Raw genomic sequence first — 17,244 nt, 5'->3', positions numbered from 1 at the left:
ACTTCGTGACTTACGGGTCCTCGACCCCCGGAAACCCTCACTAGAGGAAGTTCTCCGACAACACGTGGAGCTCCTGCGTGGCATCTGTGCCCGACAGAGGCTGGGGACACGCTCGAGTCCCAGATGAGCGCGGGGCAAAGCGCACGCCACGGGGAGCTCCGTCCGGAACACAGACCGAACATACCTCTGCCTAGCGAGGGACTCGCATCAGAACTGTTGTGGTGATGGGGGCCAGGCGTTGCCCGAAGCCCAACTCATGTGTGTATGTGAAAATGTTTTTCCTTTTTAGGTTTCTTTATTTTCGAGAGAGAGCGCAAGTGGGGAAGGGGCAGAGAGAGAGGGGACAGAAGATCTGAAGCAGGCTCTGCACCGTCAGCAGTGAGCCCGATGCAGGGCTCAACTCAAGAGCCGTGAGATCGTGACCCCCACCGACTGAGCCACCGACAGGTGCCCCTACAAAAATACACATCTTGAAGAGCCGCGATATGTCCCCCACGCCCCGACAGTGAGTCGGCACATTTGGAAGTATTCACAGGCAACTCATTCAATCTACGCTGCTCACTTATTAATTTTTGGTAATCGCATCCTTTAGCATGCGTGTAGTGCCAAAGATAATTTGGTCCAAGAAGGCTTTTCGGTGGGGCTACATGGGCACACGCACGCACGCACACACACGCACGCACTGACTGAAAGCCCAACAGATCCTTCAAAAACACATAACCTCTTCATACTGACAGGACGTGACTGTTTATAAACACCCCCCGAGTGATCCGAACTCGTTTTATAATCATCAACAGAAAGCAAACAGTCAGACAGTATATTCTCTCTCTTTTCCGACAAGTAATTTTTCTTTTTCAAAAGAAAATAATAACACAGAACATGCTCTTCCCTCACCAATCTTCTCCACCCTCTCTTGCCCCTCGCCAACCGGCACAGAAAGAAAATACAAAACTGATTTATTAGAACCAGAGCAGCGTCGTGGCCGTTGGCCGGACCGCTGTTTATGTCTATAATGCTTGCCGCTGAAACAGGAAGCTCTAAAAATCATTCAACCATTATTTGTCTCGGAGGCGCTTGCTGATTGAGAGTCCCCTGTCCCCACCAAAAAGAACTGCCTTGGCCGAACTCAAGCTGGCTGGCACGGAAGGGGTGGAGGGCGGGTGCGGTCCAGCGTCTGCCCACCAGCTCTGAAATATTGCTCGGGCCACTCACTTCAATTTCAAAAAACCGTCTGACCCTATCAGCAACGTCTGGCACTTTGTAACACCAGCAAGAAAACCATGAAGAGATGAATTCTGAAACTCTGTGCTCGAGGCATAAGCAGTTTCCAAGAGGGCTTTTCTCCTTGGTCCCTGCCACGTCTTAACAGGACAAGGACCACCAGTGGTGATAGTGGTGGGGGTGCTGATGGGAGGGCGGGGGAAGGAAGGGAGCAACCGGCTTTAAGAAAGTGTTGCTACCCCTTTTATTGGCAAATGTGAAACAGAATGAGAAAGCTGATCTCTAAAGATGAATTTTAGGGGCGCCTGGGTGGCTCAGCGGGGTAAGTGTCCGACTCTTGGCTTCGGCTCACGTCGTGATCTCACAGGTCGGAGCCCCTCATCGGTCTCTGTGCTGATGGTGCGGAGCCTGCTTGGGATTCTCTGTCTCTCCCTCTCTCTCTGCCCCTCCCCTGCTCGTGCTCTCTCTCAAAATAAATAAGTAGACTTAAAAAAATTTAAAGAAAGAAAAGATGGATTCTACATCAGATCATGGACACGAGCTCTCGACCTGTCGTCTAAAGGAATTATTTGCTAGGGCTTTGCAGGGCTTGGTGTATCAGAAGTTAAGTCTTTTTTTTTTTTTTTTTTTTTTTTAAATCCATATTTGCCCACAGTGAAGTCTGAGAGCAGATTTCAGTGTGTGTACATGTATATATATGCTCATACACATATTCAATATATATATACTAAACATATATATACTAAGTATGAATATAAATATATATAATATATAATTTTTAAATGTAAATCAATAGCAACTGAGAAAAAAAGGGGAGAATGGGAGAGTTGATTTGAATATACCTCGTGTCTTTTTTTATATTTTCTCCAGGAGATCTGATTACCAGCTTATTATCTTGAATGTTACCCATGGAACAACTCTGGGGTTGTCAGATAAATTTTTCCTACCCCTCTTAGAGGACTCTGTGATGCAAGGGAGAATGACTTGGGTCCTATGAAAATATTGTGAATCATTCAGACCATTTCTTTCTCCATAAAGATGCCTCTCTTTTCGGTCAGGATATCAGGACAGTTTATCCTCTCCTAAAGGTGCCTTCCTTTCACGTCAACCGCAGTCTTTCATTCATCTGAACGCAACCTCCTCATACTGTTCTCCAAATAATGTAAAATAACTTAAGAATGGAAGTGCCTTACGTAACAAACATTACATAAATACACAGTAACTCAGATAGTGACAGGGTAAATATTCTGCCTGGGAAGACATCCAGAGCAAGAACATAATGAAGGAATTTCATTTTATAAAAGCATTGGGAAGGGGTAACCATTTTGAAAGTGGAGACTTAAGTTGCCAGGGAGGTCAACATATACATAAATTCCTCCAAGAAATTAAACCCCATTCTAACAGCCCAGAGAACTGGGGACCTCATGGGGGCTGAGCATGGAGTCCACACTGCAGGGGTGTGGGGGAGTCCAGGCATTCACTGAGATGAGGCTCTGACAAAACGGGCCCCTTCCCCTTTCGAGGGACAGCACGTGTGCATACCTGATGGCCTTCAAAAGGTTTGGACCAGCAGTTCGAATGGGATCTATTTTCCTAATTATACAAAGCAGGTCCCGGCGATAATAAAAACAGGTGTTACCAAAACACACAGGGTGCAAGAAGAATGCCTTGTCTGTTCACTTATTTATATGCCAGTTATCTATTGTGTGCAGCCCCGTGCTAGGCTGGCCCTCCAAGGCAAGTTTCAAATTCACAGATTCTTGGCTTGGGCCGGGGCGGTCCATGGCTCCCCAGAAGGTGACCACAAATGAGCCTCAGCAGTCCTGGAAAACGAAACTGTGCAGGGGAAACTCCGCGTGTAAGCGTATATGCGTATATTTTTTCCCTTGGGAGAAGGCTTCCAAGGGATTTTCAAAACTTTCTGTGATGTTCCCAAAAGATTAAAAATCACACTCTTAGAAGTTAGAAGGAAATTTACACTGGATTCTCTTCCCTCGTTTATGATGTGGTTGATGATAGGGTCTGGTAGATTTCCTCTTTGGTTCTAAAATGAATTCACTAGAGCCGGTATTCCCTGATTGATCGATTGCTTTCCAACTGACTATGTACTCCAACGGGGACGGAAGCACTCACAGATCTCATTGCTAAAATTTCTTAAATGTCTCTCAGCTGCAGCCACGCTATGCTTTCCTGTAGCTGCAAATGTCGGTGATACCTGCCTCAACTGCCCATGTAAATTGATGGAAGCGACTGTTAATTCACCTCGCCACAGAGAACCTCTTTTGACCCTGAACTTCAATTTTCCGGCGGTGAGGGACGGTCCCAGAACTTGTGGTTAAGTGAAAGGTTCTGAACAACAACCTGTGTGCTCTGCATAACCTCTCCTCCCCTGGGAGCTGCTAACTCTTCTTCCATTGTAAAGGAAGAGTCCATTTCTATGGAGACACCAAATCGAAGGGAGAAACTCCCAAAAGGGAAGTATACCCTGAACGAGATTTAAACTGGCAAGGAGCAAAAGGAGGGAAGGGGAAAAAGAAAGACGGTTCAGACTGCTGAAGCCTTCACCAATATTTTTTAGGGGCCAGTGTTGTCAGCAAGGCCTTAAAAGCCGGAAGGGCAGGTTTCCCCAGTTGCACTGAACTTGAGGTTAGACGTTGTGTGATCCTGGATATGAGCCAGCACCCAGACAGATCAGTTTTGTCGAACAGAGAAAAACCCTTCCACGTCCAACCTCTGGCGATTTCTGCGAGGTTTTCCAATCTGCATGGACTGGCAGCTGGTAAAAAGAAAAGGGAGTTTCTTTTTCTACCCTTCGTTTGGAGCTGAGCACCAAGCCCTTTTGAGAATCCATCGGATCTGTGCTGTTTGACAGAATGCAAAACTGGCACAGAAATGTTTGGACGAGCCAATAGCCAGGACCTTCTCGGCCACTGTGGTGTGTTGATGCCAATGACGTGTTTTCAGGCACATTTTCAAAACCAGAAAATGAAACAGTAAATAGCCTGAAGATCGCCTAAGAAAACGTAATGACACTTTAAAAGGACAAGATTCAGTGAGGAAGATTAAGGCTAATTGTCAAAATTAGTAGAATCATCTGCTCTCTTCGTAATGGGAAGCAAATTACAAAAAAAAAAAAAAAAAGATCTGGCAGGCTTCGATGTTGACACTTCCACTCGAGAGAGTAAAATCGAGTTGTATTTTATAACTATGGAGAGACATAAGGACACAGAGTCAAATGGGGCCTTTTGACAGCCCGTTTTGTTTTGTAGTACTGACTAAAAAAAAAAAAAAAAAAAAACACAAGCACACAAATAACTCAAGACCAACAATCTACAGGATAACCATAATTGGGTCAAATCTGTAATTAGGGCTCCTATATTTTGGATTGCTTATTATCTCGCAGGGGAAGCGGAGCCCATTCCAAACAGATATTGTCCCTTTATGGCATTTTAATCGATTTTCTTGTTCCAGGTTATCAGAAGACAGCCCGGCCTTGGGTCCACTTATTTTACTCTTTGGGTTTTATGCAAACTCGAGGGCATTCTGGCACGAATCAGGCAGCCAAGTGCAAACAATCCACACCTTGGGGAAACAGTTCACTGTTCCCCAGGTAAACACAATCACCTATTAGTCACCCACTCAAAACAGAAATGGCCAATGGGGGACAAGAGACCAGCCCTCGATGCCAGAAAAGGAAGCATGCTGCTTTCAAAATCTCATTCTTCATGAGCACCGACTAACTGCATACTGCCTCAAAGCCACTACAGCACTGTTTGTGGGGAAATGTCACCGGCACGATCCGTTCAAGTTTCCCACACTTGTATAACCCAAACCCAACACGCAGACCCCCATAGACGCGCGCTACGATAACGGGACCTTCTCTGGGAATGCGGTGCAGTGAGACTCGGCCACCGTTCCTGATAACGCACATCCACAAGAACTGAAGTGAGATGGCGAGCGAGGCTGGCAGGCAGGCAGGCCCCAGACAATAGATAGGGCCTTTGTGTTTTATTGGCTTCTCACCTACTCGGCCAGCCACTCATCTGAAGCCTTCGAGATGTTTTCTAAACACACATCTCTGAATCATAATGTGAATTCCATTTACTGAAAGGCGGGGACTTTTAATATAACAAGTGAACCCATTTAATGACTTTATGCTTTTATACATTACAGCATCTCTCATGCTTTCCATAAGTGGATATAATTTTCTTTGCATTACCCTATTATTAACATAGTATTATGAACATATGTATTCAATCATGTTATCTCTTTTTTTTTCTTTCTTTCTCAACCTAGGATGCTATTTGAAAAATGCTCTGGATGGCTAAGATAGCAAAAATGATTGCCCCCAAAAGCAACACACCTTTACCCCTTCCCCTCTTTGACTAGTCAAACACAGAGTTTCTTATATTTTGCAATGCCTTTATAAAGAGTAATGATTACTCTTATGTTTAATTGTCCACTGGTTATACTTTAATCTTTTTTTTTAAATACAAGAGTCATCTACTGTTGTTCAGGCCCTTGTTGTGACTTTTATTATATTCGAAACAACTTGTATGCATTAGGTTATTCATTACTATATCGTGAAAAGGAGATTTTCAAAACAAACTCTCCTTCCTCTCCAATTAAACTTCTAGTACTTATTGCTATTTATAAAATATGACTTCAGTTCCCACAATGCAGAGAAAACACAATATTTGAAAATAATTGGAAACCAGAGGGGTTTACGGGCCAAAATTCCTCTTTCTGCTCTAATACTTCAGTAATGGGCACAGAAAAACAAAACACACAGAACAGTTCCTTTGGGTAATCCAGTCTTTAACACATTAGCACGAAAATGTTAACTGGGTCTGACCCCTCCCCCAAATAATAAGGCATCCAAATGACACGAAACAAGGAAGGTGGCAAAACGCCATCAAATCTACCAAACCAGAAGGATATCAACACCGTGGCTTCATATTTTGCCATAAAATGGTAAATTTGAAACCACATTTCAGTAACCATATATTGCATATCCCTTAAAACGATCAGAAGTGCTCATCTGAAACTTGGTCCCTTGTCACAGACAGCTCATGGAATCTAAGTTAGAGGCTTCTATTGTAGAGATTTTTGATAATTACCAAGTTGAGAACACCAGTTGTACAATCTCAGTTTCCATGATGGTGAGTTTTATATTTTTAAATTTTAGTGAGGACCTGAGGGATTTCCTTGAAGTTCACATTTCATGTTTTACATCTTCCAAAGCAGTTTTAAACTGGCTCAATAATAGAAGGCAACAATGAATCTTGAAAACATATTAAGTTTTAAATAAATATTTTTTAAAAGCTCGATGTAGTGATAAGAACAAGGAAGACTATTTCTAGGGGGGAACTTCCATCACGGAAACTTCTAGAAGGTTTTGAAATCTGGGTCTGTTGCCATGTAAATACTTGTGTTTCAAGTTCAGTTTTGACGGATACATACCTCGTCCACTCCGACCGACAAACCTGAGGTCATTGAATCTTGCAACTTGGTTTTTCATGGCTGCGGTGGCATTTCTCAGTTCGGCTGAGTAGTTTTCGTCATTGCCTGCCATCACAGTGACCAGAGTACCATCTGGGACATCCCCCAGAGCCACCACCTAAACACCAGCCAAGGGACAAACGCAGACATCAGAAATGTTACAAACGTTGGTGTCTCTGGTGTAGTAATTGCTCTAAAATTAAATGTATATTAAGTGATCCTTTTTAAGTTTGCAAAAGGAATAGCAAAATGACAGAAAAGTTATTCATGGGAAGAATTTCTTTGAATTCCATTATCCAGAACTAAATATAAATTTTCGAGTCCTAAAACATTCATCTAATAAAGCCACATCAGGTCACATGGCACAGTTGGAAGGAGACTGAATGCGGCCAAGGCTCTGGAAAGCTGTGCCTTCTCACGAACGCAATCATCTTACTCGTGCACATCTGAGAAACGTAATATCTTGTTTTTGTGAGTCTATAACCTAACCCCTTTTTTCGCTTGTCCAGACCTCCATTGATGGGCCTAACAGGGCCAACTTTGCTTTTAGGTGTTCAAACTCATTTCTGCCAAAATTGAATTCGATCATTACAACTGAATTGTTGACCGTTCTTGAGGGATGCTGTCCCTCTGCAGGTCATCATTGAGACCCCCTGCTCGCTTCTCTTATTCTGATTGTCAGTAGCAGGGAATTCTGGCAGGCAAAGGAAAAAAAAAATCAGAATTGTATCCTTTGTTTATTACTAATTCCAACATCAACAGACGTCAGAGAAGAGGGGCTCTCCCTGTTATGTGCTGCTCTGAATTCAGGAGTGGAACTAGGTGGCATTTTTATATCTGTGGGTCCCCCAGACGCGTCCACTGCATCCTGATAGTTGACTGAGGTTTTCCCCAAACCCAGCTGACCTTGAAGAGGAGTTCCGCTAACGTAATTGCATAGGAATGGATTTCCTAACAGGGCTGGTAGACAAGACTGGTAGATAAGTATTTTTGATACTCAGGTAATGAAAAAAGCAGTAATTTCCAAGGTAAAATGCTCTGAAGAGTGTGGTATAAAGATACTTTGTGCAGTCGTATCCCATCATTTGACCCTTCTAGAAACTCTTTATTGGGGTTAGACAACTATTACCAGCTAAATTTCCATTGCTTCTATTTTTTTTTAAAGTGGTCACAGGACTTCCAATGAAAATACCCCAAGTTCTATCGTTTCTGATATTCCTCATGGTACTTTCTCAGTCAGTAGTGCATTTGTGTTAATCATGCCAATTACACAGCCGCTTTCTTCATACTGTGTTTGAGTGGGAACAGCAAAGCATTCTCTAGGGATTATTTCTTCCCTGTGTTTTCTACCTCTTCATTTTTACCCAATTTGGGGGTTAATACCTATATTCTCGACCCTCTTTTCCTGTCTGCAAAAAAGGCTGCCATAGGCTCCCTGATAGCAAAGCCATGGTTTCTCGAAATGCCCATCTTCGTGGCCTCCCCGTGTCATCCAAGTGACCATCCATTGCTTTTGTGCCTTGGGATGCTTCAGCTCTTGGGCTCTGAGGAGTCTGGCAGGGAGGACAAGCCATCTCACCACAAGAGACTATGGGACCGGGAGAACCAGCCCACACAGCAGTAGGTAAGCACATTCTTTATCTGTCTTAGCACACTTGCTCTCTCAAACACAGTCTGGGCCTTTTATCTTTCTTTCTAATCCTTTCCATCCCAATGCTGGGCATGTTTTCTACGAAGGAGATTTAAAAACACAGCTATTTATTCCCCAAGCACCCTCTAATTAGATATTTAGTTCCCATTAGAAGCGTGTTTGTTGCCTTTTAATTAAGAGCAGTAATATGACAATTCCCTTTTGTTTCGAAAACATCATTGAACTAAATCTCCCTGATCAGTTATTTACTTATTATTATTATTATTTTTTTACCACTTTTTCTATTCCCACAAAACGTGCTTGCTTTATTCTGCTTTTTTCAGTCTCTTAAAAATTTTTCCACTTTTTTTTTTTTTTTCTTCACTATTTTCACTTCCCTCTGTAAAATTAGCTCACAGTGTTGAAATGCTCTCCTGGAACACATATTTTTACTTCCTCGTCCCCATCTCCCTGTGATGACCCGGCTTCTCTATTTTAATCCAACCTTCAGTAAGTATACAAGGACTGTATGCTTAATTACATGGTTTTCAAACTCAATAATTCGCTCTTGGGGCAGAGTCTGTACAGAGGTTGAAGTAAGTAAATCTTGTTGCATAGCTTCCCAAACGTATTCTAAATCACCTTCCTCCCCCTGGCTCCTCGCACGATGCTCCACGCCTGGACCTCTCTCATCTTTCCAAGACTATCTTTGTCAGTAATTTGGCAAACTTGTGAGACCTTCATCAAGTGGAAACAAATATAGAGTAAAATGATCATGGTGGCTAAATATGAAAAGGTTGTTGATGTTGGAATTTAAGACCAACAGAGTTAGGAGTTTAACTCCTACCCCTCCCTTTCTAAAAAAAAATGCAACAAAAGTCAGAGATATTTGGGTGCCTGAAGATCATTTATTTGGTCTTTTATTGATCTCAGAGGGATTTTTTTTTTTTTTGCTTTTGGCAGGAGGAAAGGGGAGAATATTAAATCCGGGGAAATTACAGTAATAACGTATAACATCTAATTGTTAACAAGCCTACTTAGCCTAGATAAAAAAATTAAAAAATTAAAACTAACACGTCTGCTAATTTTATACAGATTGTGTCACTGATAGGCAATAAGGAGAGAATAAAAAAAAAAAAATCTAACTTCAAACAGAAAGAAAGAAGGAACTGGAATGAAAAGCTATAAACAATAGGTAAGGAAACACAAACATTTACATTTAACACAGACCAAACAGACAAGAAGGGACTTGCTGGCCAAAGGATATCTCATATTTTGTTTTACTTCTGTTTTTAAAGTATCAGGAAGTTGGGCAAAATATCAGCCCTCCTAGGTACTGCAGTGGATCTCCCCACACCGCTCTTGGCTGGCCTGCTCACACATTCAGACTGGCATTTTAAACAACTCTAATTAGGTTGAAATTACAGTTACAATTCATTTATTTCAAATCCCTTAATTTTCCAGAGTTTCAAAGAAAGCTGTGGAGTGGAACCCAGAACTCAGCCAAGATGACATTTAATGCATGCCCAGGGACTGAAGTCTTGCCGATAGAAACACGACTTCTTTCTTTCTTACAGAAAGTATATGACTATTAGCATCCAAAGCCTCTGAACTTGTTGAAGGCATGTTTATGCCTTCGGACCCTGGTGAGCCAGGGCCTAAACAGACTGTAATATTGCAGTATTAAAAAAAAAAAATCCTAAGTCATCTAAATAGCTTTTTTAGGCTGCTTCTGTAAGTAATGGGTAACACGCAGCAAATTTAAGATTTTCACAGTAGTAAAATATGTATCTTTTCTATGCTAAAAAATAAAGGTGTTCCATGGGAAAAATGAGGGGGGGGGAGTTACATTTTTGGGGTCCAGGACAAGCAAATAGGCATATTTTAATCTATTTTAAGGAAATCTATTTTGTAATCTGAAGTGTCCCTTCCATTTCAAACATTAAAGCAGGGGATTTACACATAGGATTTCGGAAGGCTAGTAAAGAATCACTTACATGCTCTTTTCGTCAATATCATCAGACTTTATCATTGGTTCACATTTTCTCCTCCATATTACAGGCAAAGCAATCATTCTTCACTGATTAACTTCTTAAAGAGATTGTCTGGGGCTTATTTAAAAATCCACATTTTAAAGTAATAATGTCTACGGAAACTCTCTGGGAGGAAGGTAGGTGGCTACATGGAGAGTGGAGCCAGGGATACACAGGGAGTCAACTGGGACGGAGTCACGTTTTGAAGGCTAGCTTGCTTTTCCCCCCTAACCTTTGGGCTCGTTTCCTCGCTGAAAATTCTGTCTGCTCCTTGGGTTGTGCAGGGAGCAGGCTTCCTCCAGGAAGAGGCCTCTCTTGATGGGGACGCAGTGGTGACAGATACTACTCAAGTGGCTACATTTCTGCAACGTCCTTCCCTTTCCCCTATCTGTCCTCAAGACCCACTTGAACTTTTTTCAAGAGAACTCTACATGGGTCATTTAGGAGTCTACCAACGATCACTCAGTAAAACAAATGAGATTGAAAAAAAAAAAAAAGTGAATCGTCAAAAGTCATTTTGAAAAAGAAATCTCTTTGGTTACTAAGATTTCTGCGAAAAAGAATTCCCGGGTGGCTCATCAAAGCAAGTTCTAAGATTTTCTTTTCAGGCTTTTAGAAGAAAAAAATATATATATATCCTATATATCATATATATATATATACATATATATATATATATCTCCTATATTATATATATATACATATATATGTATATATATACATATTTAGAGTAGCTTGAGAAACTATAACACTTCACCTCTTGAAGATTATTAATCGCTTAGTGTTTTGATATATTTGGGCGTTGGTTCCCTGGCGGAGGAGGGGACATCCAGAAGAGATTCTGATTTCACCTCAAAGGAAGACACAGGGCTCTTACAACCCACTCCCTTGGTAGGTCAGGGGTATTGGGTTTAAATGACCCTTTGGCTGATTATCAGCCTGTCTCCTCCCTCAGCTCTTATCTGAAAAGTGGCCCCGGGGCCGAGCCCTGTCAAGTCCCCAGTCACAGAAGGGACTCAGTCCTGTTCTGTGGCGAAAGGAGCTTGTTTCTGTAAAGAGATTAGAATGATTGAAAATTGAAATGGACTCCCAGCCCAAATCTACAGAGATGCAGGACAGCAAGGAAAGAGTCCAGTGGTTTTTCCACCTCATCCTCACTCCCTCCCCCTCCAAAACTTCTGCTCTCAGAAAACGGAGGCAATTCTATAGACAGAGCCAATTACACATTTTGTTTGGTCTTAGAAATCATAATGTTAAGTTTAGAAGGTGTATAAAGCTTCAAAATAAAGAACTCCGACAGTACCGTATAAAAAACTGAACACTATCCATTGTAACTAGATCAAGATCCAGTAGAGGCCTGGAACTCTTAAAAAGCTTATATTAAATTAATCTCCCTGAAAGGGTACAATCTGATCTTTACAGCTCCCTCCCCACCCCCCACCTGCCTTTCTTAGTCCTCAAAATGAACAGGAAATGACTACGGATTGTACTAAAATGTTGGTTGCCCCTTCTTAAACCCACCCAAGACAGAAGAATAGAATCCCCACCGCCAAAATTAAATTTCCACTGTTTGCGGTCAGGGCTGGGGCGGGGGGGGGGGGGGGGGGGGGGGGGGGGGGGCAGTGGCGTTTAAAAATGCCGGGTGTTGTTGATAATATCCCCGTTCAAGGGCAAGGTTTTTAAAAGGCCGCTCAAAGCTAGGGCGAGATCAGGGGTGGAAGTGAACGAAGACCTCTCGGGCTGTTCAGCAGAATTTGCGGGGTCCACGCCACCCCCTCCCCAGACAGAAATGCGAGCGGATTAGACCCCGGCTGGCTCGCAGAGAAGACAGCCTTGCCACCTTTCGAGGCCCCGGGCTTAATCTAGGTGAGCGGGAGATAAGGTTCAGGAGGGTTCCAGGAAAAGAAACAGGATTCGCTACTTGCGGCTTGTGGCAGGCGCAGACTAGAAGCTGCAAAAAGTCTTCAGAAAACTTTTGCAAACTTAACTACGCCCTCCGCGGACTTTGGACATGCTAATTTCGATGGGACTGTTGAAGAGCGAGTGGGGGTAGGAAGCCCTGACAGTTTTCCTTGTCAGTTTATTTTCACTGACCCTAAAGTATAAAAGTATCTTTACTTCCTGATGCCTCCATCGGAGCGAGGCAGAATGGCTTGGGTGTCAAGCCAGCGCTGGGGGTGGGGGAGAAGCATGGGAGCAGACGGGCTGGCCAGGGCTGGGTTATAACTTTTTCTGCTTTTCTACTTTGTAGCAAAGCTAAGGACCTCTGTCAGGGAGGTCCCGACCGGCCCTCAGTGGACGTCCTTGGGGGGGCATCCAGATCTTTTTCAGTCCACCCTGGAGGCGGCCCCTGCGGGTCCCCCAGCACACACACACACACACACACACACACACCGAGGATCGCCAGGGCAACCCAGCATCCCCGGTGTCCCGAGAGCAGGAGGATGGACCAGGGGCCGCGGGGGGCAGCGCCGGCCCCTTTCTAGAACCCGGCCCCGCCCGCCTGGCCGCTGCCCTCCGGGATCGCCCCCGGCCTCGGCCGGCCTCCGCCTGTCCCCCCGCCACCCGCTCGCGGCCCGGGCCGAGTACCTTGAAAGCGATGGGCAGGGTCTTGTTGCAGCGCCAGTGCGTGGGCAACACGGAGCAGAGGAAGTTGGGGCTGTCGGTGCGCACCAGCTCGCCGGGGTGGTCGGCCAGCACCTCCACCATGCTGCGGTCGCCGCTCCTCAGCTTGCCGGCCAGGGCGGCGCCGGCGTCCGGGGCGCCCAGCGGCAGCGCCTCGCTCATCTTGCCCGGGCTCAGCGCGGTGGAAGGCGGCGTGAAGCGGCGGCTCGTGCTGGCATCTACGGGGATACGCATCACAACAAGCCGATTGAGTTAGGACCCTGCAAACAGCTCCTACCAGACGGCGACAGGGGCGCGGATCTTCGGCGAGCAGCTCCAGGGAGACCAACATACAAGTTCAGGGGCCTTTATTGCTGCGGGGGGGAGGGGGACTGGGGGAGGCGGGAGACCAAGTTACTAACAGTCCAGGAGGGGGAAAGTTCTATTATGCCGGCCAGCCTCAGACCCGGCAGGGCTCCTAGCAACCGACCGGTTAGTGCTTTAAAAATTGGGCGACTAGAATCCAGAGTCAAATGCCAAGGGAGACTATCTTCTGAGTCTTGCTTTGAGAGTTTAACTTCAGTCTTTGGCTGTTAAAGAAAGTTCCCGGAGGCAAAATTCCCATACGCTTTCTAAAACATTTATACGGAGAGCGAAAAGACCAGCAAATACATAATTTGGAAGTTCCAGTAGGTAATCGCCTGTCAGTTTTTTTTTTTTTTTTTTACTTGTTTGCTTTTGCGGGTGAGTTTTGTCTAAAGTCCTAATACGACACAAAATATACGAGTGTCTTCCATATACAGAGCCACTCTCACATGCAAAACTGGCTTCGGTCCTCAAAAGCAAGAGCTGCGACTTCCAAAGGTCATGCTACTAATGTATGTGCACGTATATATAAATATATACATATGGTCTACTTCATAAAATATTTACAATTCAATCTGTAGAGAATTTAAACACAACAGAAATCCATTAATGTTCGCTGCTGATTTTTTTTTTTTTTAAGTAGCCTTGAAAATAAGCTTCAGTAGTTGAAGAAGGGCTGGGCTGGAAATACTTGTCATGTTCTCTTAATAATTTCTGGCAAAATGCTCAGTTCAGAGAATTCAGCTTTTCAAAAAAGAGCTAGTCTTAAAAAAAAAAAAAAGAAAAAAAAAGTTCCAAGTCGATGACAGTCAGGGTACAGCTCTCCACATCTGAGAACTCGGGTTTGGGGATGTTGGTTAAGTTTGTGGCTGATCCTGTGGTTGGTGGGAGTTGAGCAGCAGCCGGGTCACACGCACGCAGACACGCACTCTTCCCGAAGCCAGCCACTGTCTACATCGACTCGGTGAGTCAGCCCGACTTGGGCAGTAGCGAGACGATCTTCCTCCAACGTCGCCTCAGCGCCGGCTGGTTAAATGCCCGGACGCGCCTATACCTACGATCACCGCGTAACCGCAGCAGGTGGAGCGGGCCTTGAGAGGAGGCTCCGCAGCGCAGATCGAAACAGACGCGGTGGTTCGAATTACACACGCAGTCACACTCCCACGCACACTCCCACGCACATGCAACTTCACGGCTCGCCTCGAAGCCCAGCACACTTTCTCCTGCAGTTGTCAAAGGAAACAACCGGGGAAAAGTTCACAGGCAGGAAAGAAGTTGAAACATCCAGCCAAGAAACCAGTTCATTCAAAAGTAAGAGAGAAAGAAAAAAAAAAAAAATCGTAGCTCCAACGCAGGTCAAGGAGAAGCAGCAAAGGTTGACTTTCTTCTGGCGTCCCCAGGAGGCCCGGGAAGAGGTGCCTGCCGGCGCAGGGCCGGGCAGCGTGGTGCCCTGGCTGGGTCCGGCCGCGGGGCGCCCGTCCCGCCTAGCGCCCGCTGGCTCTATGAATGAGAGTGCCTGGAAATGAACGTGCTTTTACTGTAAGCCCGGCCCGAGGAATTCCATTCCCTCAGCTCGTTTGCATAGGGGCGGCCGCCGGCCAATCACAGGCCTTTCCGGTATCAGCCAGGGCGCGGCTCGCGGCCGCGGGCTCCTGGAATTGGCCCGCGCGCCCCCGCCGCTGCCGCGCGCTACTGTACGCAGCCTGGGTGGAGAGTCCCAGGCTGCCGCGGCCTCCCCGCGCACCCCGCGCGCTCGCATCCACGCACACACACGCACACACTCACACATACGCCCGAGGCCCCGCCCTGGTGCGGACCGCGGCCCTGCGTCTCTGCGCCCGTGCAGCGTCGCGCTGCCACCGGCCCGGGGCGGCAGTGCGCAGCGGCGCCACAGGCGGCCGCGGTCCGGAGACCAGGGAGGTGGAGAAAGAGGAGGCCGGCCGGCCCTGGGAGGGCTCGGGCCGCGCGCCGCGCCCGGAACGGCCCGGGCACGGAGACCAGCTGGAGGGAGGCGCCCCCCGCGCCTTGGAGATGAAGCGGCCGCCGCGAGGCTCCCGGGATCGGTACCGGAGCCCCGGGGCGGCCCCGGGCCCTGAGCGGCCACCCAGGGCCAAGCCTCTGCTTCCCCGGCGTGGGTGGGATTCGGCCGCGAGGGGGGCCGGAGGGCCGAGGGCCCGGCCGAAGAGCGGCTCCGCGGGGCCCCATGGTCGGGTGGGCAGCTGCAGCGAAGTGACGCTGATTCATTTAACGAGGCCAGACGATTCTCGGTCTCCCCAACATGGTTTTGTGTTTTTAGTTTTCTCTCTTGGTTTGCTTTCTCTAATTGGTGTTTTTCACCGCGTCCGGGCTGCGGCTTAATTACGCAGCGCGCCTCAGTCTGAGTGCGCGGTGCGGCCAGCAAAGGAGTGTCCCGATCAGAAAAGACCCCAAAGAACAAGCGACGGGAAAGAAAGTTGAAGGCATCCGCTGGGCTGGCACCCCGTCCTCGGAGCGTCGGCTCCCCCGCAGGCGGCACGAAAGCCCACCGCTGGGCCTAGGTCGCCCTAGCCCCGCACCCACCTCCGGCTCCCCGGAAACGGCGCTGGCTCCTTTCCCCGCCCCCGCGAGCCGGAGCGGCCTGGGGTGCCGAACCCACCCCGGCTTTGCGCGCCGGCGGGAACTTCCCTTGCGCCCGTCCCCGCGGCGCCGCGGGCATTTTCGCGGAGCTTAGAGGGGGCCCCGCCCCACCCCGGCGCCCGAGGCCCGTCCCTCCCCTCCCCCGCCCCGCAGCCACGGGGCTCCCTGGCACCCCGCGGCACTCACCCCCCGCCGCGGGGGAGGGCGCCCACCCCGCCCCCAACACGGAGCCCTCAACTTCGACTCCCGGGAGCTGGGGTCCCTCACCCGCTCTCCCCCTCGCCCCCCCCCCCCCCACCGCGGGGCCCCTCCCTCCCTCCAGCCGCCTCCTTCCCCGCTGCGGGCGCGCGGCTACAGTGCCGGGGACCGCCGCCGCCGCGCGGGACTCTCCTCGGGCTCTGCCGCTGGGGCCTAACGGAGGCGTCGGCCAGGGCGGGCCCGCCGCGGAGGCCCTTCCCGGGGGCCCAGGCGGCTTCCCTCGCCCCAGGACCCGAGAGGCCGCACGGGCTGCGCCGAGCGGCGAGGAGGCGGGGGCCGGCCCCGCGGGAGGCGCTGAGGGCCGCGGGCCCGGGGCGGACGCCAGGGGGCAGCAGCCGTCCTCTCTGCCGCCCGGGGCGTCGGGAACGCCCCCGAGGGCGCGGGACTCCGCCGGCCCTCCTCTGGGCCTTTGGGTCGCTCTCGTCAGAACTCCAGTTTGGGGAGAAACGACTGGAAACGGCCGCCGGAGCCAGCCCCAGCGGCCGCGTTGCGCCCCTACTATCCCGGCAGCCGAGCTGGCGGTGCAGGAACCCTCTGGTGGGAGTCGTGGGGGTCCCGGCTGTCCCGACAGGCCCGCATCAGGGTCTCTTCCCGAAACCCGTTTGCGCGCACACCGCGGTCGGCCTTCCCGCCATCCCGGTGCTCCTGGCGTCCCCGGGCGCCGTCGCCCGGCCAGCGGCTCCGGCTCCCGCCTGCCTTTCCGAGCCTCTCCCCAGGTGGGCCGTCCCCTCGCTCCTCTCCCGGGACGCCCGGGAACTCCCAGCAAACTACCTGCAGTTTGTTTTAATGGGTCAGCAAACTCCTTTGTGTTTTCCCTAAATGATTTTGAAGAGGCCCCATTTCAGGCATAAAGACCCCCAAAAGTCCTCTCTCCACCTTGGCCCGGCGGTTCCAAACATTGCGCGGTTGCCAAGCCTCCCCGTCTGCCGCCCCCCCCCCCCCCCCCCCGCCGGCCCCGGCTCCGCCGCCGCCGGCTCTAGAGGCGAGTTGGGGCGAGTGAAACCCCTTTGCCGC

The 17,244-nt window shown here is 48.5% G+C and overlaps 1 protein-coding gene across 5 annotated transcripts in view; it reads right to left on the bottom strand.

Moving 5' to 3' along the window:
• The window catches only part of RUNX1 (RUNX family transcription factor 1), a 255,533-nt gene that overhangs the window by 82,659 nt on the left and 155,630 nt on the right, over positions 1 to 17,244 (bottom strand). For all 5 annotated transcript variants that reach the window (XM_078452808.2, XM_078452809.2, XM_060640455.3 and 2 more), the window contains 2 exons: positions 12,976 to 13,229; positions 6,685 to 6,841 (listed from right to left, as the gene is read on the bottom strand). In XM_078452808.2, coding sequence (XP_078308934.1) covers positions 6,685 to 6,841; positions 12,976 to 13,229 — 411 coding nt within the window. The remainder of the gene's footprint in view (positions 1 to 6,684; positions 6,842 to 12,975; positions 13,230 to 17,244) is intronic.

This window comes from Panthera onca, chromosome C2 (assembly GCF_046562875.1).
Source record: "Panthera onca isolate mPanOnc1 chromosome C2, mPanOnc1 haplotype 2, whole genome shotgun sequence".
NCBI classification, from domain to species: domain Eukaryota; kingdom Metazoa; phylum Chordata; class Mammalia; order Carnivora; family Felidae; genus Panthera; species Panthera onca.
This window is presented reverse-complemented; position numbering and strand designations above follow the sequence as displayed.